This window comes from Paramacrobiotus metropolitanus, unplaced genomic scaffold (assembly GCF_019649055.1).
Source record: "Paramacrobiotus metropolitanus isolate TYO unplaced genomic scaffold, Prichtersi_v1.0 Parri_scaffold0000016, whole genome shotgun sequence".
Lineage (NCBI taxonomy): Eukaryota > Metazoa > Tardigrada > Eutardigrada > Parachela > Macrobiotidae > Paramacrobiotus > Paramacrobiotus metropolitanus.
The window spans coordinates 1,053,745-1,077,771 of record NW_026570236.1 but is presented as its reverse complement, the minus strand read 5'-3'; the positions used below and the strand labels follow the sequence as shown (position 1 = coordinate 1,077,771).

General features: G+C 40.9%; 5 protein-coding genes and 1 long non-coding RNA gene across 6 annotated transcripts; 2 read left to right on the top strand and 4 right to left on the bottom strand.

The window, feature by feature from the left end:
• Positions 1–1,418: 1,418 nt before the first annotated feature.
• On the top strand, positions 1,419–6,056 carry LOC129585344 (atrial natriuretic peptide receptor 1-like). The gene is made up of 18 exons (XM_055477982.1): positions 1,419–1,425; positions 1,489–1,790; positions 1,864–1,907; positions 2,106–2,174; positions 2,300–2,443; positions 2,518–2,568; positions 2,777–2,956; positions 3,030–3,168; positions 3,266–3,347; positions 3,471–3,645; positions 3,710–3,844; positions 3,923–4,111; positions 4,196–4,523; positions 4,593–4,902; positions 4,985–5,204; positions 5,289–5,424; positions 5,500–5,548; positions 5,724–6,056. Exons 2-18 carry the CDS (start codon positions 1,556–1,558, stop codon positions 5,914–5,916), a joined length of 2,679 nt encoding a protein of 892 aa, XP_055333957.1. The 5' UTR covers positions 1,419–1,425; positions 1,489–1,555; the 3' UTR covers positions 5,917–6,056.
• A 1,064-nt stretch (positions 6,057–7,120) lies between these two features.
• On the bottom strand, positions 7,121–11,401 carry LOC129585380 (cytochrome P450 2G1-like). Its single transcript, XM_055478033.1, has 7 exons — positions 10,576–11,401; positions 9,698–9,937; positions 9,117–9,420; positions 8,600–8,805; positions 8,004–8,183; positions 7,656–7,919; positions 7,121–7,562 (listed from the first exon to the last, which is right to left on the bottom strand). Exons 1-7 carry the CDS (start codon positions 10,688–10,690, stop codon positions 7,378–7,380), a joined length of 1,494 nt encoding a protein of 497 aa, XP_055334008.1. The 5' UTR covers positions 10,691–11,401; the 3' UTR covers positions 7,121–7,377.
• Positions 10,886–13,579, top strand: LOC129585382 (uncharacterized). Its single transcript, XM_055478036.1, has 4 exons — positions 10,886–11,286; positions 11,350–12,599; positions 12,713–13,024; positions 13,093–13,579. The coding sequence occupies exons 2-4, from the start codon at positions 12,334–12,336 to the stop codon at positions 13,298–13,300; spliced, it is 786 nt and encodes a 261-aa protein (XP_055334011.1). The 5' UTR covers positions 10,886–11,286; positions 11,350–12,333; the 3' UTR covers positions 13,301–13,579.
• On the bottom strand, positions 13,502–16,114 carry LOC129585383 (mediator of RNA polymerase II transcription subunit 19-like). Its single transcript, XM_055478037.1, has 6 exons — positions 15,656–16,114; positions 15,025–15,284; positions 14,852–14,948; positions 14,422–14,502; positions 14,211–14,314; positions 13,502–13,829 (listed from the first exon to the last, which is right to left on the bottom strand). Exons 1-5 carry the CDS (start codon positions 15,786–15,788, stop codon positions 14,268–14,270), a joined length of 618 nt encoding a protein of 205 aa, XP_055334012.1. The 5' UTR covers positions 15,789–16,114; the 3' UTR covers positions 13,502–13,829; positions 14,211–14,267.
• A 472-nt stretch (positions 16,115–16,586) lies between these two features.
• Positions 16,587–17,921, bottom strand: LOC129585385 (uncharacterized). Its single transcript, XR_008690015.1, has 3 exons — positions 17,580–17,921; positions 17,264–17,356; positions 16,587–17,110 (listed from the first exon to the last, which is right to left on the bottom strand). It is a non-coding gene; the product is annotated as an uncharacterized LOC129585385 (long non-coding RNA).
• A 446-nt stretch (positions 17,922–18,367) lies between these two features.
• Positions 18,368–22,381, bottom strand: LOC129585379 (cytochrome P450 2J6-like). The gene is made up of 7 exons (XM_055478032.1): positions 22,014–22,381; positions 21,208–21,447; positions 20,545–20,851; positions 20,013–20,218; positions 19,638–19,817; positions 19,042–19,305; positions 18,368–18,794 (listed from the first exon to the last, which is right to left on the bottom strand). The coding sequence occupies exons 1-7, from the start codon at positions 22,126–22,128 to the stop codon at positions 18,601–18,603; spliced, it is 1,506 nt and encodes a 501-aa protein (XP_055334007.1). The 5' UTR covers positions 22,129–22,381; the 3' UTR covers positions 18,368–18,600.
• Positions 22,382–24,027: the final 1,646 nt, after the last annotated feature.

Sequence of the window (24,027 nt, the reverse complement as noted above, 5' to 3'; positions counted from 1 at the left end):
TTTGAAGGCGTCGTTTCTTTGTCATACATCACGCTGATTCACGCAGTATATCTGAATAAGGGTAAAACGGATCCCCTGTATAAGTACGATACTATACTAATAACATATGTAAGTACAATGAAGCTCAAAGCGCAGATGTGTTAAACGTTAAATAATCGGCACGGGAGCCTTACCAAATTAAATTCTGAAATACGGTACTTTGCACAGTTCGCTGTATCTCTAGAAGTAGAACGCGACAAGCTATACACGTAGTAGAGTACTCGTTCGTAATGATATCACTTAGAAAAGGAAAACTGAATCGGAAAGACATGTTCATGAAATATTAATGCATAATGAAACCAATGTTTTGCTGGCGGTGCGCCGGTGAGAGAGGTACAACGACCGCGGGATTAGGCGTCACCCATATAACAGCGCCGTGAAATTTTGTAAATTAATATTCTGCCGAATCCTCTGGGCATTGCAGTGCCCGGTGGATTTCGTGCATCGGCACGAACGATTGTTTACGGCGGAGCTGCAGTTATCCTCCACAATCACAGGGAAAATAATTCCAGGCCGACACTGGGATCAACTATTTGTTTCCTTCGGCTAATCAATCTGTATCTGTAATAGGCTCGGTTCGTATGCCAAACATTCTGGGGTTCTCTTTGAATGATAACAGCACGGTCACGCACAGCCGCACATACATGATGAAAAGTTACAGTACATCGCCTTGGCACAGACTCCAGTTTTGCTGATTTAAGCGGTGGTATAATGGCAGGACGGTCAATCTTGTAATTATTCTGAAACTCTAAACCACCTGGTTTTGTAAGTATGTTGCTGATGCCCGATTTTAGGGGTTGCGGCTGTACTTGGTTGCCACATAATGCATAGGGCTTTGATGTCATTTGTAACAACCATATCTTCCATGATTTTATTTTGTACCACTATTGCCACTGCGGGCCCTCAACCGCTGCTGTCATCCCATCCTGACAAGAGCCTAAAGGATGGTGTGCTCAATGTTAGCTTGGTGGTAATAGGTGACCCTTCCGCGCAAGGGTTTCAGGATCTCCCGTATATTGGACCAGCCTTTACCTTAGCCGCTGAGCGCGTAAGCGCGAAGTACAACGGGACGATGAACTTTCGTGCGCACTTAATTGAACAACAGGGATGCAATGCAGAAAGCAGCAGTGCAATCGCAATGTTGTCTGAATGGCATTATCAGAACAGAAATGATCGCGACCTCACCATATATGACATACTAGGTAATACCTGTGTTCGGTTAGCTGGCGTTCGGTTCGGTTCGGTCGGTAATACCTGTGTTCGGTTCGGTTAGTACATTGCTGAGAAGAGTTGTCAGTTCGAATCGGGTTTGCACTTTGCAGCATGTGCAGAAAATTCGGAGATTCCTTATTTTTTTACTCAGTGGGATACTTTATGGATATCAACGTAAGTGCAGAGTATAGGGTAAAAATTCTCTTTCAAGGAAACAATTTTTTTCTTATTCATTAGCGGCTCGCCTTATAACCTACTCAACCGCGATCTATACAAAACGCGCATAAACACAAACGCTTTTATTATGGGCGAATTCGTTCACTTATACCTGGAGATCTTGAATAAGTATAACTGGACCACCATAACTGTGATCAACGACATCACTTCTCCTCCGTTTCATTCTCAGTTCGCATCTACATTCCTAAACCTTGTCAAAAGCCAGAAACACATTGTTAGCATTGTGAGGAATATAAGGACAAAATCACCTGATTTTACTGGATTTCAACCGATTCTCGAAAGGGTCCGTGCAACAAGCCGGGGTAAGCCACTGAGTCGTTGACCATGATCTCGCACCGGAAATTATTTTACCTCTGTCTTTTTCGTTATTGTCAGTGGTGATGTACTTTGGCGGTGAACCGGCTTTGCGGAACTTTTTGGTAAGCCCGTTTTTCAGCCGGTTTTTACTTTTGAAAGATCACATTTTTTGCAGTTGACTGCTCATTTATTAAATATGACCAATGGAGAATACGTAAGCTACTCGTATTCTTTGAGTACTCGTATACTTCTACTGTCTAAAGTTATAGTATGTTTTTTTGCGCTTTCCTCGAACAAGTATCATTTAACTGCCATTGCAGGTGTACATACTTGAAGAAAATAACCTCTTTCCTCCATTAACATGGCGAGCTGGTGACGCAAACGATTCGGTAAGTGACACCGCTGTAAGAAAAAATTTATATGAGTAAATCACACGCATCACCTCTGCGAAAGACTTTTCTACAAGTACTTTTCTACAGTTACTGTGTTGAATCACAAAACGCATTTTATCCAGATGCTCTTCGAAGCGTACAAATCGGTCTTAATTGTGAATCCCAGTCAGGTTATCGAGAACGCTAGTGTAAAAATGCAGCTCGGTAAGGAATTTCTCCGTCGCTCCGAGCACGACTACAACTACACGTATCCATTAGTAAGGCAGGTAAGTCCACATTCCACAGCGTTTTGTTTTCTTTTCTCGCTGTTGATCGGTCTTTAATAATTTTGATTTTCTAGCCATACGTCCTTATTCTCAGCAGTTACATGACCGTCTTTGCATTAGCGGAGGTAAGGTGCAACACTCTTGCCCGGAAAACCGCAGCACTTAATTGCAGCTTTCTGGCAGCTCTGGAATAGTCACAATGAAGACTCAAGAATTTAAATCTTAGCCTTGTAAACGCTGCTCTTTTGAAATTTGTCTACTCACATCATCAACGATACAGCTGCCTTGGAAAATCCTTTGTAACACAATGGTTTTAAAACTTGGGCCTTTTAGATGATCAACAATACACTTGCATCCGACGAAAAAGCGGACTGGAGAGGTGTTGCACTAGCAAAGCGTTTATCCAACCAAACGTTCACCGATGACTTTGGTCACAGCATGTATATAGACAGCAAAGGCCAGCGGCTCAGCGACTTTGTGGTATCTTTTATCAACGCTAACGGGAGCCGCGAGGTGCGGTCACTTTTCGCACGACATTGTTGTATGATTGTATAAAACACTTGTGCATGTTTTTTTATTTGCACAGACGTTACTGCGCAAATTCGGCCAAACAGGAGCTTTAATCGAAATGACACAATTACTGACGTGGGTCAACAGTTCATTTCCTCTTCCCAACGAGCCGTATTGTGGCTACCTAAATCAGAATCCGTCCTGCCTTTATACAAGTAAAAGATATTTTCCCCAAAATTTGCATACTTAGTTGTAACTTTGTTTTATGGAAAAACGGAGCAGGGTTTTGAACGGTATTTCACATTGACTTAGGTGACAACCGTTCGTACGTGTTAACAGCCGTTTTAACAAGTCTCTGTCTTGCTATCGGCATAACGGTTTTAGTGTGGATTGGGTAAGTGCTGTTGTATTTCCAGTACTGCAGTAAGAAGCAGTTTGATAATCGGTCTTGCATCAGGCCGCCGTTGGTGTCGCAAAGGCGAAGACGTATATATATAACCTAATGTTTTATCTTTAGATATAGCAGACTCAAAGCTAATTACCAACTGCTTCACGACCCATGGTGGCAAATCCAGCTGCAAGAACCAACTAACCGCCTAGTAGCGTCCTGCCGTTCCCTGCTGTCGAGGATTTATGCCGACCAAATCTCACAACACTCCAGAGATCTCCCTGCGGCTTTTAGCTGGACACGAGTATAATCAGACTGAACCAGTTAAAAGCATCGTTCCACTATTTTTATGAAGTTGTTTTTTGCAGAGTTTTTGCAGCGCCGTAATTTTCGACACATATAAAACCAAACCAGTTATGGGCTGGAAATTATGCAACCGGAACCATCCACTTGGTTTTCCCGACATTTCGGGTAATAACGAACTGTTGATCTTGCTTCAAAAGGTACGAGTAATTAAATGAGATGTGTGCGCTCACATTTTGAATGTTAACCCTTTGTATAATTACAGTGTTCTGCTGTAGTTAAACAGAATGGAGCATATCAATATTTGCCAGTTTGCTGGACTTGCCATAACAAAATCTTCCAAAGGGATTTACTGGATTTCGGCAGTAATGGACTGCCCATCACGAGGCGCGTTGCCGGACATATTCGACAGCTATGCTAGCAGGGACGCTTCACTGCCGACTTCCCTGGCTCACGATTTTCTCCAAGTAAAATGCCGGTTATCATTACAATTCCAGTGTTCAGACGCAAAACCTGTTGCGACCTTTCGGCAGACAGTTTGGCTGTTGCAGGCAGTACGGTATATCCACACTTCCTCGTTGCAGTTCCATGGACGAATCAGCATCTTGACTTGCTGGGTGGATAAACATTTTTCACTGAAGCTAGCGCATCTTGCTTCTGACAGATTGCGACGAAGTCTACACGCGGTTTGTGGAGATCTTAGTATAGCAGTGTGTGAAAACATTATTTGGGAATCCTTCTACTGGTCACCACCCGACACAGGAAACACGCTTGACAACAAGTCCCTGCAAATGGTTGACATTTACTCCTGCGGTCTGATCCTGCTTGACATACTGACAATGGGAAAGCTTTTAGAGCAGATCAGAGCACATGCCCAAGGTAAGCACTACTCGTTACGCATACAGAGTAATGAGTGGATGTTTCATTAGCTTTCCACCATTTATGTAGCTGATCAAAGTCTTCAAGACATTTTGCCTGGGACAGTTTTCTCGTGCTTGCCTGACTTCGAAGCGATATTACGGTCGTGCATCGCTCAGGACCCCCTGCAGCGACCGAATATAAAAAGTCTTATCCGTGCGCTGGCCAGAGTTAATCCAATGCTGGCTGCACAGGAGAAAAATACTACGCTTTTTGACCAAATCTGTGCCAGGATGGAAAGCTATTCAATTGAACTGGAATACCAAGTTACGAAGCGGACTGCCGAATTAATGGAAGAAACGGAAAAATGCAACGCAATTATCAATCAGATTTTGCCACGGTACAAGTGAACCTGTGCAGCGGCTGATCTCGAGAATGAGCTGAAGTTGCAGATCATTTTGCTTGCTTATTGTTAATTTTAGATCTGTCGCCAAACAGCTTCGAGCCGGTGAAAAGGTCCTACCTGAATTTTTTGAATGCGCCACAATTCTGTTCACGGATCTGCATGGATTCGCTGACTTCGTTGAGGGCAATTCACCGGAGACGACGATTGCTGTCACGTCGGCAACGGAAGTCTGTATTGATAAGCTGACAACCGAGTGCAACGTTTATAAAGTGGAAGCAATTAGTGCTTCGTTTATGGTAATGCAAGTGAAATCAGATTTATTTTGTGTCCGTAGATTCGGTTAAGTTTGCAGACAAGTGATTATAGGAAAATTTCTGCAGGTGGCTAGCGGGATTCCGGAAAGAATTGGGATAAACCATATTGAGCGTATTGCGGTCTTCGCTAAAAAGCTAATGGATCTTCAGCCACAACTGGCCTTTCTGCAAAGCTTGCAGTTTAAGACTGGCATTCATTCGGGTAACATGTCCTTGATGCATTTATATGAGTCATATAATGAGTGTGAACTGTCACCTGTGGAACGATGCGTTGCAGGTCCTTGTGCTGCAGGATTAATGGGGCTAAAACGACCCCGTTATTGCTTGTACGTATGCTTACCTGTGCGCAAACTTTTTGAAGCAGCTCTATGCTTCCGATTTAAAGGCTGATTTATGCATTTATTTCGTATTATAAGCTCTCCCATGAATGACAGAACGGTACATTTACGAGCACATTATTTCTGGTTGAGACGCTATATGGAACACATCTCCTTCGTTTAGATTTGGAGACACTATTAACATGGCCTCCAGAATGTGCAGTCACGGTTTGCCAGGCCGTATTCACCTCAGCCCAGATAGCCAACTTCTGTTGAAACGATTTAGCCAGTTCGTCGTGGAAGAAAGGGGACTGCTTTCTGTCAAGGGAAAACATGAAGTAACAACCTACTGGCTTCATCCGTCACCGCGGAAATAAATTAATGTTTAATCCGGTCTATTGTGGAACTCTTGCCACAGGGGCCAAATTCTGTGTTCAATGTTTATACTCGCACTGTCAGAACCGATCCGGTTTTGTCAAGGTGCGCCGCACTAGGGTCTTGCCTTCCTTGTTGGCTCAAGCACAAATGACCACGTGTTTGCGTCGGTAATACTCTACAGAGGGTGATTGCGCAATATGCTTCCAACACGGACATAAAGTTGCATTAATTCTCTCCCTTGTTCTCTCCTTCACTTCTTGGCGCTTAAAAATACTTCAATATGTGCTTTATAATTCGTAATTAATTGAATTTGAAAAAAGAAGTAGGTGGCACTTAAAAGTGATTTTAAAGCGGAACGCCCAGTTTTCCAAACCAAAACAAATTTTTGACGAGGAAACCTTTTTGCCAGTTTCCTTATTTTCTGAAATTTGGCACAGACCGTCGTAATCGGTGAGGCGCAGATGCGGCTTCTTTATTCGGACGGGAGATACGAAATTCCGTGCTGCTACTTTTAAGTATCGTAATAACAAAAATTCAAAATTTGGTAAAAAACGAAAACGAATGATGTTCGTTTTCCGAAATTATTTACCGGGGCAATATTGCAGTGCAGGCTCCCAGTGTTAAAACCACTGTAGATGTCTATACTAAAAAGTCGCTTAAAAAACTTCTCAGGACAAGCAATCTGGATTTGCAGCCCGGGGAGGAACGCAAGGGGAACAGTCAAAATGGCTATCTTCCAGTTCACGAAGCTAACACAACGTACCAGTGCCTAGAATCTCACGAAGCCAGATGTTTTCTGAAGACCACATGATGTAACATTTCACTAAACCTGGCACCCATAGATTATGAATTGATGACGATTTTTTAGCAAATTTTTAATTTAAAGCACTGGAAAGCGTTTTGCGAATTGTTACAGTATTGCGCACAGACCCTGGTCGGTTTGCAAAATCCCACCGTATTCTAAGTTGTTTTATATTTCTTAAAATTAATTCGTTATGATCGCTAAGAGAAAGGGCTTTCAAACTTAGCGACTCTAAAAATAAAATATGCACGGAGAGGATGGCAATAAATTCATAAAGAAAGTGGAAGCATATTGCAAAATCACCCTCTGTAGAGTAGTGATTAATATACAGATAATTACGGTGCATGTGGTTTAATTGTACAGATATATAGAATGCAAGTACTGTAACGAGCAATGTTTTGCAAAACTTACAGCTATCAGTATTGTATTATGCACTGTGAAAAACATTTGCAATTACAGCTGGGAATACAGTACTGCACCGATGCATTTGTTCTCGTATATACTCCTGTCGGATACGAGACTGGATCCAGAGTCCAAATTCGCGGCTTTCATGTTCACGCATTTTCTCACTGTGATCGATTCAGCAATTTGTACGAAGCTTGCTGCCAGTAAGAAATACAATGCACTCGCAGACAGTCACGAAGGATCATTAACAAATTTAAAGGCGTCGCGTAGCATGAATTTTAAAAATTGTCGGTCTCAGAGACACTCCAGGACGGTAATCATCAAACGCAGGAAGTTTCTGGCCATCTGCTAACCGAACTCGTAGATTTCGCAAGATATTCGCAAAAAATACAAAAGTCAGATGCTTGGCCAAATGCATTCCAGCGCATGTTCGGCTTCCTGAAGGATAAGAAAATTAATTCAAAAAACGCTTTCAAATTGAGGTATGAACTAAAATTATACGTTTTAATATTGCATACTGTTATACTGTACCTGTAGAGAAAGGAATAAACTGCTTGGGCAACTGCACTTTTCCATTTTCTCCAATGAATCGCTCCGGCTTGAAAGCCAATGGATCGGGGTAATAGTCTGGATTGCGATTGATAGCCCAGAAATTCGGCATGACCTTTGTGCGCTTTGGTATACGGTAGCCGAGTAAGTGTGTTTCTCTTAATGTTGAACGCGGCACTCCCAATGGGTCTAAACCACTTAGGCGAATTGTTTCATAAAGCACGGCAACGGTATATGGTAATCTTTCTACAAAACAAAGACGTACAAAAGTAATTACACAACTTCAACCAAAATGTATGCCACTGTTACGTCATGTGGTTTCTGACTGACCAATATCACTGTAACAGACGGAGCGATTGGGCTCGATATTCCGCTCCAACTCTTCCTGTGCCTTATTTTGAATATCGGGATATGCGCACATGTAAAGAATCGCCCAAAGCATGGTCACCGTGCTGGCTTCTGAACCAGCAGTAAAGGCGGCCACCATCGTCGTCACCAGATCATCCCGACCTACAAGAAGGCGCATTCTCATAATTACAAGACGGCGCATTCTCATTCTCAGAATTACACCTATTACACCTCGTATAATTATATGATTATGACTACTTGAATGCAGTATGGCATTATGGAATGAAGTATGGCATTAATGTCGCTATGTGTACACAACTGTCTAATTAATTCATCGCAAGTTTCGCTTTCTTCAATCATTCTCTGTTAATACAATGTATATGCTGCATCTGACTTCTATATACACAACTGTCTAATTAATTCATCGCAAGTTTCGCTTTCTTCAATCATATCATTCTCTGTTAATATATGCTGCATCTGACTTCCATATATAATAGTATGCATTTCTTCTGTCAATAAAATTCCACACTCCCTTTCGTAGTTAGTTGATTGTATTCTTGTGCTTATTATCAACGTACTTTGAATTGCGAACGAATTATCATTCCCTTGGTTTTTGGAGTGAAGGTACACGCCAATAAAATCCCTGACTTCTTCTGGCATGTTGGTCAGTTGAGAACGTTCGTCTAATTCGTGTTCGATCAACCGGAAGCGCTCTTCTACAGCATGTTGCACGCCGTTCCAAGCAGCTTTCGTCGGTCCAGGCACCCACCTCGTCCAAGGCCACCTAGTAATGCACGAATTCAAGAAATACGATTCTATTCTCGTAATATTCTACCCAACCGGTTCTCAACCACATGGTTCACTTGCTGGAATAACATCCACCTAATTTACGCAGCTTTACATAACATAATAAGGCGCAGACGCTTTAGTACTTATATACTGTATGCAGATAGGCATGTTCGCGGTAACCGTGCTTACGTCCGCAGTGACCCTTTTCGCTCTCCTTTAGATATATGCGGTCGCTGCTGTATGCAGAGCAATCTTCGCGTTAATTTCTGAAAACCGCTACAAGACAGGATGACTCCCACTTCGTACATTGTCACTACGCCACCGGCGATTTGCGCCAAAAAAGTCGCATCGTGCTGGGTAACATGGGCAAATTCTTTGCTATTCAGTGGTCGTCCAATCAAGACGCGCCCAACTGCTCTCATGCTAGCGTGGTTAAGAAAATCATCTGGTATAAAGTCCTCGGCTTGAGCAAAGTTCTGGGACATTCGCTGAGATTCTTCCACAAATATCCTGTCCATTTTGTCAGTGTACGCTCCCAACTCGTTTTTTATTGTGTTTGTCAGACAATTGTGAGTTGCTCGCCATTTGTCGCCTTCCAGAAGCATTATTCCTAAAGCGCACATGTGGGTAGTTTATTTACTGCGTTAAGAGTTACGAAAACAGCAGTTTTTTGTTCCTTACTTTAGCTGCAAGTTCATACCATGTTGTACCACGTTACGACTAATAAATTTTATTGTCTGTTATGTGCTTTTATTTGACATGTACAGATGCGAGCATTAAGCAGTAGGGTATTGAACATTAGGGTATTTTAGTGATTTTTAGTGAACATACTTTTATAAAAATTTTACCAATCACCACAGCGGTTTAGGCAGCACAGTTTTGCATACCATGAACTTTTCCGTCTCTTCCTGTGCTGAAGTAGCGCAGTAGAAATGCCTCTGGTCTTCCTAGGAAGAGTTCGTCCTGGTCGACATAAGCGGCCCGAACTGTTTCATAGTCTTGCAACACTACCGTGTAGTCGCCGCCCCAATATAAAGCCACTATCTGTGGATATGTCTTCCTTAACCGTGCCAATCCAACCCACGGATATTTGCCCAAAAATGGTATATATCCGAGAAAAGGGACACCTGTAATATTTGGTATGGTTAGTAAACAATCCAATATAAAGCATTATTCGCCGAAGTCTGAACTACCAGTACTCGGATTTGACTATGAACTTCTGTTTATAATTTGCTTGAACAAGCTGAAACTTTTGACGTTTACATGAAATTTGGATTAAACTCAATTCGAAGCAGCCGTAGTTTTAAGGATAATATTTGTTAAAGTCTACAGATACAAATGCTGAAATTAATAGAGGTTATTTACGCATCTATTGTTTCTGGCACAGAAATCCAAACCGGAATCTATAGAATCTTATTTGTCGATGAACATCAAATTAAAAAGTTGCAGTTATTTGTGTTGAACAAACCATGCTCTGTGTCTTTATGCCGATAGTTCTAGTTTAAATATATTGTAATAATAATATTCGTGAGAACAGGTACGAAGAACATTGCATCTTGTACAACTACGGAATTGTAGCACTTTCTTCGTATTACAGCTCGTATAATTCTCTATGCCGGCGCTGTAGCTGGTCATCACCGCTTGAAGAACTTTGTTAAAATTATTATTGCTGCACTTCCTGGATCTAATGGATATCGATACGTACGATAATAAAGAAGAACGAACTCAAAAATTGGTAGTGTGTGATTTGTGTCTGTAGGATTACCGATTGGTCCTGGTGGTGTTCCATCCTGTCCTGGTCGGCTGAGGTATAATCGTACAGCTGACAGAAGGATTATCAGCAACAACAATAAAGCCATGTAGAAAAGCAGCAAGATCATGATAAAATAACGCAGTACAAGGGACCCTAAATCAACTGAAAGAATGCTTCAGCAATCTCTCTAAAATTTAATCTCACTACAGTTCTTGGAACTTTTGCTGACTGCTTATGCAATCTATAAACAACACGGTAAATTTCAGTGCACTCTGGAGTCTGGATGTCCCTCAATCGTAACCGCAAAACGAAGTACGGTAGATTCACTTGCTTGCCAGTTATTATTTCGTGTTCATAGTTCTTCATACAGCCGGTCAAAAAGCAATCTACCGGTATAGGTCTAAATGACATCGTTTACGGCAGTCCTATAATCACAAAAATATAAACTAAATGTGATCTACAAATTGCTGTGACTGATTGAATCAAGAGAGGTAAGTGAGGTACCACCGTAGGTGTTCAGCAGATGGATACAGCTGGAAGCTGGAACTTGAAAGACGGAACTAAGCATGCACATTAAGTACAATATCTACAACACCTGCAACACCTTCTGCTTCTTAACCGTGAATTCCACGCGGTTTACGGTAAACAATGGGTCGCATACGACGGTATTCACAAAATCCTGACCTACGATAAAACCGGTTCCTGACAGTGCGCTGATTGCAAGTAAGTACATTATGTCCTCAATACGTTCATAAATTCCATCCAAGCCAAACAGCTTCTCTCCAGATTTCTCAATGAATGTCGGCCAGGTGGAAAAAACGAGAGCTGGCTGGAATTTGCGTCATTCGTGCTACATAATATAGGCGATACAAGCGCCATCAGGAAGTTAACAGGAATAGAAGTCTTTGGTACGTATTCTACGGGTGCTATCATATCAACGTCAGCCCTTTATGGGTGACCTGGAATGGTCGCATACCTGATATAGTGCGATAAGTGATAATACATAGTATTCAACTTTGCGTATACAGTGTACAGGCTTAATGCAGATTCGTATTTCTTTCTTATTCGTTTGACTTTTGATGTTCACGGTCTGGTTGGGAAAGGGTCTAATGCAGCAAGGGCTTATGTAGTGTCTGTACAAGCTTTAGCATCCGATCCTGTGTTGTCCCTATTATCGGACAAAGCGTATGATACTAAAATCGTTTGTATTGTCCGACAAAATAAAAGCGCCTTCTTATGGCGGCAAAACCGTCCTTACTTTGTTGCCTTTAGCTTAATTACGATATTGTCTGCCCCGAATATGGATATAGCGTTAATCTCTTGAGTATTGTATTAGAGTTTTAAGTAGTATTAAATAGTACCTACTACGTTGTATTTGTATTTTGTTTTAGTTGCAGTTGGATAAGCAAATATTTTTGCTGAGTTCTAGCCTACAGGCACGGTGCATTTAATTTACAACCCACAACTGAAACTTTTTCTTTCGTAGTTTACATGGAGCGTAACTTGAAATTTGTCTGTAGTTAACAAACGGGACTTTGATTTGCTTTTTTGATGTTGATTTGTGATAACTGTCATGATGCATCAGATCGTGTTTCAAGTGACTTCTGGCTGGATTCCATCTTCTGCCAAATAGAATAATTGCTTTATGAAATAGCATGGCACTGGGTGCGTAAGGTGGCAGCATTATACAGTACTATTCTTAATATTCACATACGCACATCTGCTTATCGCGCTTTCAAGTTGCATGATAAAGTTGCACTCCATGTCATTATGTCGTTAGCAAGCTTATTCCCTGTGTTTTGGATCATGAATGCTTTTCTTCTGATCGTGGGAGCATTCCAGCTGGTTGTAGCAGACAGCCCCGACTGCGATGCACTCGCCAAGAATTATACTGCGGCACTTGACAAGACCAGGTCTCAGTATGGTATGGTGCTTGCACTCTCTTGCCCTGGCACAAAACAAAGTCCGTTCCACGAGTTTTTATGCGAGCCGGACAACGGCACCGATGCAGTCCCTCTTGTTAATGATTTCTGTTTGTAAGTTCAAACATTCAATGTGCACTTCACAGAACAAACAAAAAACTTTAATTACAAATGTTAAATTCCAATCTTGTTGTGTGAGGTCCCTGCTGACTACTAGCCTGTTTTAGAGCGATGCGTACAGCAGGACAGCTTGGAACGGATTTTTCCCGAAAATGCCCTAACCATACAATCGACGAACGTCGACTTGCAGCGCCGGCCACCCCGGACGCCTTTTTGGCTTTAGCTACTGTATGCGAAACCGGTGACCCTGCCAAATACATACGAGCCATCACACCTTGCTTGCGAAAAAGAGAGCAAGTGGAGAGGAGATTACTATGGAGCGAGAATCCGGGCGAGGAATGGGGTTCCGATATGCTTTCCGTCACGACAGGATGCTCCTGTTTTAATATGTTTATGATCAACAGGCCTTTCCTGTGCCGGTAAACAGATGAGTGTTGCTGCTGTAATATGTACGCCGGTATGTAAAACAGTAAAGGTCACGTTGCAGGTTTATGCAGGGCGCGTTAGCCTATGCTAACGGCAACTTGGGCCCGGGCAACACCGTTCTGGCGACATGTGGACAAGAGGCCCTGGACGTCTTCCTGGAACTGCGCGAGAAAGCGCTGCTGGCACTTAATTGCTCTGAGTTTGGGAATTACGTCAAAACATTCAAGTATATGAATGTGAAGTATGAGAACGGCACAATGACTGATTAGACGAATGGTTCTATTTACTGTGGCGCAGGCTTTTGCATAAACCATTTCGTTTGTCTGTGTTTTCTACGTGACGTCAAAAGTGCTTAGAACTTAGAAGTACTGATTTTGGACGGAAAGGTTTATAATTCTGGATAAAGTACTTCTTATAAAAAAACAGTCTGTGTACCCGCCACATAACGCAAATTTCGCAACGAATTTTGGTCTGTTTCTTTTAGATTTATTTTTGACATGAAAGCTTCGTACAAGACCTTTTGTGACAAGAACGGTAAAAAATTATTGAAGAAGTCCTTAGACAAAAATATCAGAAACCCGAAATACTTTATTATCAACACTTCAATGAACTCTGGTGCAATCGCATAAAAAAATCTCCAAACTGAAATTGCCACCGAAATCCTTAGACCTCAGACATCGATTATATATATTAAAAGAACTAGTCGACTGGTACGTAACCGCGAGTGGAGAAACGCCACTTCCGCTTCCATCCACGTACACCGCCAAATAAGCCACGACTTACAACGTCGTAATTAACCTGCAAAAACAGGACCAATTACCTTTGATTATCTTTAAGTAAAAAACAACTCATACAGAGTCCACAGAAAGTTAACAAGTCAGCAAAGAAATAAATGAAAGGTAAAAACGGCTCACTTACTGTACAAACTACAATCCCTTTCTTGCACAATTTACGCAGCACAATTAAATGCTCACTAAAGCTTCACTGACAAAAAAATACTGCTGCCCAATTTTTTAGCGTCATAACCGAAAAAAGGTTCAAAAATAATTCGTACGATACTCAAAAAGTGAAAAGAAGTAAGTCCTAACTGACAGCCTTAAACCGGAAATTACAGACACCGCAACTATTGGCGGCGTACTAACCATCGAAATTGAACTGTTTCAAGCATTATTGGTTTACCTGTATAAAACATAAGATTTGGGTGAGTTGAGATCGCCAGGAATGGCAAAGCAGCTGCTACGACGGCATGGCACCTGCCATTACGGCTTTAGCTCTTCTTCTCTCTAAAATGATCGTCTTGTAAGTGGCAATGCAGCAAATGCTTATGAAAGCGAACATTTAACAGTTAGAATGCGCAAAGTATCGAAAGTTCTAGGATAGTAAATCGCACCTTCTTTTTTCTTCGCATGCCTTTCCTCATCTTTTTCCTTGCGTTGGCGTTTGGCCTCAGCATTGGCCGCTTCCTGTTCCGCTGTAAACAAAAAATACCCCTCGTCAAGCATAAGAATCAAACCACGGACTCGGTATAAAAATAAAAAAAAATGCTAAAAGAATTATAAAAATGCCATAAAAACAACTTTTTAAAAATAAAACTCAAACAAACAGAAGTCTAAAATAAAAATCTAAAAAAGTCTAAAAATCGAAAAATACGAAAGAAAAACTCTTACGAAAATCTGAAATTCAAACAGAAAAAAATCAAAATCTCGATAAAAGGCAAAATCAAAACCTATAAAACAATCGAAATCTAAAACCCGAAACCAATCCAAACTCTAAAAAATTATCGAGCAAAATCAAAACTGGTAAGAAGACCAAAAACCCACCGGAAGCCGCTCCCGCCGCGGCTTCTTCGCGCCGGCGACGTTTTTTGTGCTGCTTTTTCATTGCGTTAATATCCATGAGACGAAACTTCTCCGGCAGCTGTATAAAAACCAGCAAATCAATTAAACCAACGAGAAAACTCGAGAGAACCGTTATTTCTTGTAGCGAACCGTACCTGGCCAGGATTGAGACGGAAATTCCCCAACAGATGATTTGGCAAGGGATCCAGCTCTTTGTGCACGCGAGGGGGATTGTCGTACAGGTCTTTGAGTGAGGATTTATCCTGCGCGGCTGGCACGTCGCAGAATCCGGGCAGATTGGGCAGGAAGGAGCTCAGCTCGTCTTTCAGCTTCTTCACGTTGCACATTTTATAGTAGGAACTCTCCAGGAGATTATGCTCCAGCAGATTACTGCTCCCGGTCGCCTCGCTCTCTTCTGCGTTAAGAAAAGCACTCAACGTCCCCGAACAATTATCACAGTCGGAAAATACAAAAACTGTAATAATTATTGAAAACAAGGCAGAGAATGGCACAGTGCTGCAATAAATATGTTAAGAACATAAATGATAACAGTGTTATCATTCTTTTTTTATTTTGTTTTTGGAACTTCAGAGCTGTAACTTACCAAAAGGAATCAACATAAACCTTCGTTTCAGTTTTAAGGAGTGCTCCTTTCAGCGTGTTATCATAACACGCTGAAAGGAGCACTCTAAAACTGAAACGAAGGTTTATGTTGATTCCTTTTGGTAAGTTACAGCTCTGAAGTTCCAAAAACAAAATAAAAAAAGAAGTAACAACAAAACATACCGATATTCTCAGCGCGGATGAGATAAAAAGGCCCACTTTGTTGTACGGAGGGATTTTTGCCCAATGTGATGGTGGTTTTCAGTGTTCCCGTAGAATCCGCACGAAACGTATTGGGATTCGGACTAGACATCATGGTGACGCCGAGGATAACCTACTGCTTTAACACACAAACACGAATCTACAACGGAATGTCCAAGCAAATAACTGCAGAAGGGAAGATGGAGCCCAAATATGCAGATGGTAAAGCAAATGATGCAAATGAGCAGCAAATCCTTCACCATTCATAGCCAGTCTTAAAGTATTCGAAAGGAAGAACGCGAGGTGCCGCTCTTACAAATGGGTTTCCATTAACCATAAGGAACTTCTAACTTCTGTTTCATGCAAACTACACGAACTTCGAAGTCTTTCGAAAACGGTAATTAAGTAATTCTGAAGAAGAAAACTGCGAAACGGAAAAGGAAGTTCAAGTGCAGCGCTATCCGCCTACCGCCCCTAGGCGTCGCTGGCTGGAAAAATCAGTCTGCGGCTTTTTACTGTAGATACCGAAATAATATCTATATAGATGTATTATGTACAAGTACTCTGTAGTGTATCGGATGCATCTAACGAATTATCTACTAATTATCTAACGAATTATTTTTTAAATTATCTACTTTATAATTACTAGTGGTGGTTGTTAACCACATTCTTGCACCGAGCGCGAGCGCTGTTCTCCGGTAAATGTTCACATTCATGTGGCAGTGCAGCATATGTGTTATTCGAACTCATAACCCACAATTCATTCGAAAAATCTAACTGAAAGCATCTTTATTGAAACTAACAATCACATTTTGTGGCATCCCGCCTCAGAGCAAGCATGCTTTTGATCAGGTGGAACAATAAAAAACACGGCTTAGGTTTATCGACAACATTCAGCGCTGCGTATTCTTCCAATGGGCTTCGGATTTTACCATATTACACAACCCAATCACATTTTGACATCACGTTTCAGTTCAAAATTAATTTTTTTTATCGGCCACAACCTTCTTTTTCTCCAGTTCACTGATCTTTGCCTTAATCGCGTTGAGATACAGAAGCATTCGTTGCAGTTCAAATTCAGTTGTGGTTGAAGTGTACAGTTCCGCACGGCTTGAAGTAAGGCTCCGGCCAACGGACGTTCTAGCATACGGGAGCAGATCCTCAAACTTGTCAAGATAGCAGGTTCCTTTCTCACGCAAACGCTTTTCTTCTTTCTCTTGAAGTGTCAACAAAAAATTGAGGCTCTCGGTATTGTACAAATTCACAAGACAACGGATCCATTCTTTAGACCATTCTTTCGTCCGTTATACGTCGTCGACGGCAGCTCTTGGTGATTCCGTCAAAAGAGAAAGAGCAGAGAGAAACTTCCCCGGGTTAACTTGATAATGGCGACGCAATATAACAAAAGGCTGCGCAGCGATGCGATGAAAAGTGAAACTGCAAAGAGAATTCGATATAAAAAGCTGACATCATTTCGATATAAAAAGCATAAGCCTGAATATTTTATTATTTGTTTTTTTAAAAAATTATTCCACACTTTGCTTCAAACAACATTGCAAATATTACTGCTAACTTGTAAATGAATCTTACCCACAGCATCGCTAGGTAGTAAACAGGATCCGATACGAAAAATTCACGCGGAAGACAAACACGCACAAGCCAAACACGTACGAGCCCACAAATCTGCAAGAAGACAAAAAAACTGTTTACCATCTTTCAGTTGCGCATAATGCAGAACTGTTGTAAAAATACGACACTATCGACAGTACGGTAGACGCGAACCACGGTAAATTCCCAGAACTCACATACAACGGAGCGTCACGAAAGGCCAATACAACAGGTGTCGAGGTTGAAGTAGTCAATGCCTAAACTTAGAAAGGCATTTTAGTCGGGGGGTTCTTCTCACCTGTCAAGAAAGTAGAATCTTATCCCAACCGGCCGACATAGTCAGAAGATCCGGACGAGTGGCAAACGGCGAACCCAGTTCTGATGGCAGTCGAGGATGTTGCAAGATGTGGCTGGCATACTCCACAGTATGATGGGCGAGATCTGCAGACAATCTGGGGATTGTCAGGATGCAGAGTAGCATATTTCGTAAGTCATTTGCAACAGATTTCGCTGGAGATAAAAGTAAATGGTTTTTATTGAAATTCTCACCAACAAAATTTCGCAATGCAGATTACAAAATCAAAATTTAAAAACCATGAAAATTTAAATTCAGAATTAATAACGAGTCTAACAACACCAAGAATTATTGCGCGCTTCCAGTACCATTAAAAAGCGATGTAAACCACATCCATTCAACAGCACGTTTGCTCTGCAATACCACTTCCAACGGACATGAGAACTTGTGGAATTGGAAAAGCGTGACCCACGCTCTTCGTGGGCGACAGACAAAATTTTTCCCCTTGACGAAGGCTTAATTGCAGCACCTCGCGCTTCGCGCTCGGTGCAAATTACTCACTTCAATGGATATTACAATTTATTTTAACTTTTTCGGAAAAAACAAATTTTCGTAATGTGACATTTCTAACGAGTTCTGGCTCTGCGTGGTGAAAGGCTCAACAATTCCGGCAATCGCCTCGACGATACTTCTATTTCACTCAGAGTCCTTTCTCCTTATTATCGCATTTTTTAATATGCCTTCCTTAAATATTTAAACATTATGCAAAAACTTCATTCGCATGATTTGCGCGAAAAGTTTTACCTTTAATACTAATCAGAAGGCACCAAAACTCGAAGATCTTGACCATTCGTGGACAGTACTGCTGTACAGAAGGCATCACGGACAGATATTTAACGCAAAACTGAGAAAAACACAGACACAGAAATATGTACAAAAACTTTCCATTACCCTAGTAAAAGCATAAATATTTGCTACAACTGTTATTAAACATCCTGCAAGAACACGAGACCAATTTAATACATCAAAATCCAGTACCACGTTCTACAGCTTCAATTTTGAATTCCAGCGGACGCGATGAGATTCCCACACGATATTCATCAAACGGCGGCAGATCCTGTCCTTTGGCTGACCGGATGTCCAGTTTGTGCATCATATTGGCGAAGAAGGTGAAAGTCAGGGTCTTCGCCGCATCCACCCCGGGACAGAAACGCGTGCCTGAAAAACAATACACTTTTTCTGTACTTCTGTAGTCTACTTCATAATTAAACCAAAGGTGAAATCGAACATCACCACGTTATAAAAAAACAGGCATGTTGAAAATTAACGGAATCGAAGAGCAATGAAAACGGCAGCGGTAAACTAAGATCAAATCTTTTAGTCTGCGCAACATTAAGTGTATCTCTATGCAACATTAAGTGAATCTACAGTCTGGAGGTGACAGATTCTGTATTTTTTAACATACCGACGGAGAACGGCATGAACTGTTTCGGTAAGTGCACTTCTCCATCCGGTCCAATGAAGCGTTCCGGCTTGAAACTGAGCGGATCATCATAATACTGCGGATTACGGTTAATGGCGTGCAAATTGGGTAAAATCTGGGTGCGTTTTGGAATACGGTATCCCAGCAGCTCGGTCTCCTCAAATGTCGATCGAGGATTACCCAGTGGAGCGCTGCCACCCAGGCGGAGATACTCGTACACCGTTGCAGCCGTGTATGGCAGATTATCTAAACGAACAAAATAATAAAAAATAAGACCGACATTACCCTACTTTTCCTCTACGACAGTGCCTCACATTATTAGTTTTAGCCAAGAATTTATGGTTATGGTTTAAAATTAATGCCCTGGTTTCACAAAGAATTGCATACGAAACACACAGATAAACAAAACCTTAAACGAGGCATTTTGTAAACGATAAAAATTGTTGACAAGTAACACGACGACACACGAAACCACAGTCCTTGTATAACAGACGAAGTATAGTAGTTGTGCTGCTTGTGCACCAATTTATTTCTCACCAATGATTTATTTCTTTATTCATTTCTCATTTATTTCTTACCTATATCATCGTAATGCACGGCGCGACTCCGACCAATAACCCGGTCCAATTCCTCGTGAACTTTCTTCTGAACTTCCGGATGGGCCACCAGGTAGAGAACGCCCCACAACAACGAAACCGTCGTCGCCTCTGAACCGGCAGCAAATGCCGCAGCCGCGGTGCACATCAAGTCATCATTATCTAAAATTGGATGAAAGTACATCAACTCAAGAACGAACAGTTGGCCAAAAAAACGCTGATCGATTGTCCAATTTATGACAAAAAATGATAGTACAAAACAATTCTACAAATGCATTTATGTGATATTTCGAAAGATTACATATTTCAGCTGTGACAGTGCCCCTGAAAAATGCCAACGCCCTACAAATATCTCACTTTGCATAGCCAGTTGGTCCTTATTATCGCCTTCCTTAATATGCCGCAAATAGGCATCCATAAAATCGCGAATAACTCCCTGCTGGTAGGTAGCCGTGTGTTCGGCCAGTTCTTTCTCCATTAACTGAAAACGCTGTTCGACGGCATACTGCACATCTGTCCATCCCTTCATTGTTGGACCGGGGATGAATCTCGTCCAAGGATACCTATATATAAAAATATAAAGAGCTGTTTAAATTCGTTTCCATATTCATACGCGAGAGGTGCTACAAATATCATGCGCAAAACGGCTCAAGTAAACATCATTAACCATCCAAATACAGGAGAATCATACAGGAATGCGTCGACACCGTCGACGTAAACATACTTAAACCTCCTTAAGAACGATCGCACTTAATTTTACCATAACGATGCATCATTGCAACGGACCCAATACAGAGATTATAGTACTGTAATATAAACTACGGACAAAAATACCAAAAAAAACATTGTGGTCGAATAAAACTACAGTGCACTAATCGGAATTACGTACATGGTGACAACACCGCCGGCCAGCTGGGCAAACGCTGTATCGTCATGCTTGGTTATCCTGTCGAATTCCGCATCGCTGAGGGGCCGCCCAAACATCAGTCGACCCATGGCATTCATTTTGGCATGATAAATCAAGTCGTCGGGGACGAAGGCGCCGCGCTGTTCCAAAAACCGCTGCATCATCTTCTGACATTCCTCCACGCAGATGTCATCCATTTTACGAGTGTACGCTCCCAGATCGTCGCGTAAGGTTTCGCGCAGATACGCATGTGTGGCTTCCCATTTAGGCCCCTCAAGAAACAACACTCCTGCAAATAACAGATATTAAAACATATATAAATGGATAAATCGTCGTTTTTGATGTGCGTCCCTGACAAGTACGTTATGTACCGTCTAAATTTACCAGGCAAATGCAATACATATGTATCTGGAGCTTCATCTCGACAAAATAGTCAGTCAAGAAGTTGAAAATCTTTACAAACATAAATTCTATTCAATTATCAAATTCTCAAGAACCTTCACAATTCAGAGTTCTAGTACTTGTCTCGAAAATTAAAAACAATATCTATCACCTACTAATAAATAAAAATATTATAATTATGCAAAAAAGCCTTGTCATTCCTAAAACCACTACCACCTATTAAAACCTTTTGAAATACCGTACCATGCACTTCTCCGTCTCTGCCGGATTGAAAATAGCGTAAAAGAAACGCTTCCGGTCGACCGCGATACATTTCGTCCTGCTTGATAAGCGCCGCTTCTACCGCTTCGTAGTCCTGCAGAACGACTGTATAGTCCTTTCCCATATACAGTGCTACCAGTTTCGGATATTTGTCCCGTAATTTCTCCAGCCCGATCCATGGATAACTCCCCAAAAATGGTATGTATCCCAAAAATGGGATGCCTGCAAAACACATGTCTCTAGTAAAAAGGGTAACTTTGCTTTAACAAACGCCATAAAACCGAGTACGCCGCCCTACGCTCAACAAAGAGATCACGAAAATTAACTGACTAAGTCACTAATTGGTTAATTTTCGCCAACCTTGTCACACTCGAAAAATGTTTCAAATTTTTTAATTATCAAGTGATGTGTAATCACAGCCACGTTCTAACAAAAAAAATTCTAAGATGTCCTAAAGACGACCCAAAATATTATGGAAAATTATTTAAACGACCGACCAAGTCAGCTGATATATTAAAAATACATAATGAAAATTATAAAATCAAACAAATCAGAAGACAGTTATGTGCCTCTATCTAATCTAAGCACATGCCGATTAACATAAAAGGTAAATTAACAGTCAATGCAACAGCAAAAAATTCATGGCTGAAATTAAGGACATTCGAATATTCCCAAATAATTTAGGAATATTCAAATCACAAATGTTAGGCTAAATTACTAACTAAAATTACTAAATTAAAAACTTTACGAATATTATATTCGTAGTAATTCCCGAAAAACATACATACCCATGGGTCCAGGCGGAGTTCCATCCTGTCCAGGCCGTGTTTTGAATACATAAGCAAAGGCCGCAATAACGGCCACAATGAGAGCTACCGCCGGAAATAATAGGTATTCAATCATTTTGGCAGTTGTCGATTAAAAGACTAGAGTACAAGATGATAGAAATGGACTATGCTCTGAAACGATACTTCCAATGTCGCCAATCATGCATAAAAACCATATGTAGCAAAACCTAGAGGGCAAATGTCCCTTTGGAAGCGTGAATTGATTGACAGTGAAAAAGAATTAGAATTTGTTTGATACAATCATCTGGATTTGCAACAAAACAATAAGCCATCAGGTTTTTCCGGTATGTTTACGTTTCCAGGAACGAAGAAAGCATTGCAAGCAAGCGCGCATAGCATACCAAAAAATTTTATGTAAAAGGCTCCTGCTTGTAGCGGACGTCATCACGCGTCCTAAGGCTGAGCGCACGTATCCGCGTATGCGTGCATGTTATGCACACGTATGAAGACTTAGCGACTTTTTAAAACTGAAGCAATTCCAGTCCATTCTGCTTTCACAACATAACTGGAATCCAGAATATTCTGGCACCAGAAGTGAACTCGCATAGTTATGTTCCATAAGAAAATGAAAAAGCAATTACAACTGCTATTAGTTCTTGATATAATTAACAAAAGTGAACGTTTTTTCCTAGTCTTGCAATATTATTAAAACAAACAGAATGCCACTGAAAAGTAATTCAATTGTTTTATTCAGACAAATACATTCGGGTACCACAATCTCTGTTGAGCTCATCGTGGGTTTTTGGAAACTGCCTCAAGGCAACAAAATCTCAAGATAATATCATGTTCTTGGAATAATTTGAAAAAAAGACTTTCAAGACGCAAGACCCATGGGTCGCGTTTAGTTCTAGAGAATCCAATAAGTTCTATACATGGCTGTTCTTTTGACTGCAAGTCAATCTACAGGCCAAAGTGTAGACATTTTAATCAAAGCGTACCGCATTATTTATCCCATAGTGAACTACATAGTTGAGCCCGCAGTTTATCCCGCAGTAAACCACACAGTTAACCGCACCGTTCGTCCAGCAGTAAACCCCACAGTGTATTCCGGAGTTCTTTGCATAACGTTTTCACGAGCAAGTCAATCCGTAGTAAACAATACAATATTTTGTAGCAATATTTTTTGCAGTATTTTTTAAAACACTACTTTTTTCAAAAAACATTTATATTAAAGTAGTTTTAAAACAAAGATGATTTATTCACAATCACTTGTGCCAGGTATTTGCGCAAAAACTGTAAGCAATTCGTAAACGCTGTTATTAGGAACAGTGGCAGGCATGTAAAGTAAATTTCTTTGTTTTAGCGAAGCTCCGGCATGTTTGTTCCGGTAGTTCTGTAAAAAAATCGAATCTACAGCTATGTGCCTAGCTGTAGATTCGATTTTTTTTACAGAACTACCGGAACAACATGCCGGAGCTATGACTATGTGCCTAGTCATAAAAGTACTTGATGTATGGTGCTTCGTTAATGTTTTGATCCCAATAATAATTCAGAAACTGTTTGCAGATATAAATTTTATTTAAGTTTGTGTTCATAAAAAATTATATTAAATACTAAATGCAATAATTCAACTGTTGTGAGGTCTCTTATGTATTTATTTAACATTGCGTATTACAGATCAGAAGTGCAAACGCGAGTCGGCAACTGCATATAAACTTTAGTAGTTGTTTTGTTTGTAAAATTGCATAAACGAGTATCCCTGTGAGGCTACAAAATATTGCAAAATAAAATAAAAAAATTTGAGATGTTATGTGGAATATATTGTATTGTTTACTACAGATTGGATTACACGCGAAAACGATACCCGAAGAACTTCGGAATACACTGTGGGGTTTACTGTTGGAAGAACTGTGCGTTTAACTGTGTGGTTTACTGCGGGATAAACTGTGGGATCACCTATGTAGTTCACTATGGGATAAACTATGCTGTACGCTGTGACTTAAATGTACTTATA

Excerpts from the sequence above, each read along its gene's own strand:
- LOC129585344 (XM_055477982.1), top strand. The coding sequence starts at position 1,556 with ATGGGCGAATTCGTTCACTTATACCTGGAGATCTTGAATAAGTATAAC. Across the intron at positions 3,845-3,922 it reads TGTTGATCTTGCTTCAAAAG|TTAAACAGAATGGAGCATAT; the intron begins GTACGAGTAATT and ends GTTCTGCTGTAG. Across the intron at positions 4,903-4,984 it reads ATCAATCAGATTTTGCCACG|ATCTGTCGCCAAACAGCTTC; the intron begins GTACAAGTGAAC and ends TGTTAATTTTAG.
- LOC129585380 (XM_055478033.1), bottom strand. The coding sequence starts at position 10,690 with ATGATCTTGCTGCTTTTCTACATGGCTTTATTGTTGTTGCTGATAATC. Across the intron at positions 7,920-8,003 it reads CGTCTGTTACAGTGATATTG|AAAGATTACCATATACCGTT; the intron begins GTCAGTCAGAAA and ends TTTGTTTTGTAG. Across the intron at positions 7,563-7,655 it reads GTTTATTCCTTTCTCTACAG|GAAGCCGAACATGCGCTGGA; the intron begins GTACAGTATAAC and ends CTTATCCTTCAG.
- LOC129585382 (XM_055478036.1), top strand. The coding sequence starts at position 12,334 with ATGTCGTTAGCAAGCTTATTCCCTGTGTTTTGGATCATGAATGCTTTT. Across the intron at positions 12,600-12,712 it reads CTTGTTAATGATTTCTGTTT|AGCGATGCGTACAGCAGGAC; the intron begins GTAAGTTCAAAC and ends AGCCTGTTTTAG. Across the intron at positions 13,025-13,092 it reads AACAGGCCTTTCCTGTGCCG|GTTTATGCAGGGCGCGTTAG; the intron begins GTAAACAGATGA and ends GTCACGTTGCAG.
- LOC129585383 (XM_055478037.1), bottom strand. The coding sequence starts at position 15,788 with ATGATGTCTAGTCCGAATCCCAATACGTTTCGTGCGGATTCTACGGGA. Across the intron at positions 14,503-14,851 it reads CGCGGCGGGAGCGGCTTCCG|CGGAACAGGAAGCGGCCAAT; the intron begins GTGGGTTTTTGG and ends TTTTGTTTACAG. Across the intron at positions 14,315-14,421 it reads GCATGCGAAGAAAAAAGAAG|AGAGAAGAAGAGCTAAAGCC; the intron begins GTGCGATTTACT and ends CGATCATTTTAG.
- LOC129585379 (XM_055478032.1), bottom strand. The coding sequence starts at position 22,128 with ATGATTGAATACCTATTATTTCCGGCGGTAGCTCTCATTGTGGCCGTT. Across the intron at positions 20,219-20,544 it reads GCCGGCGGTGTTGTCACCAT|GTATCCTTGGACGAGATTCA; the intron begins GTACGTAATTCC and ends TTTTATATATAG. Across the intron at positions 18,795-19,041 it reads GTTCATGCCGTTCTCCGTCG|GCACGCGTTTCTGTCCCGGG; the intron begins GTATGTTAAAAA and ends ATTGTTTTTCAG.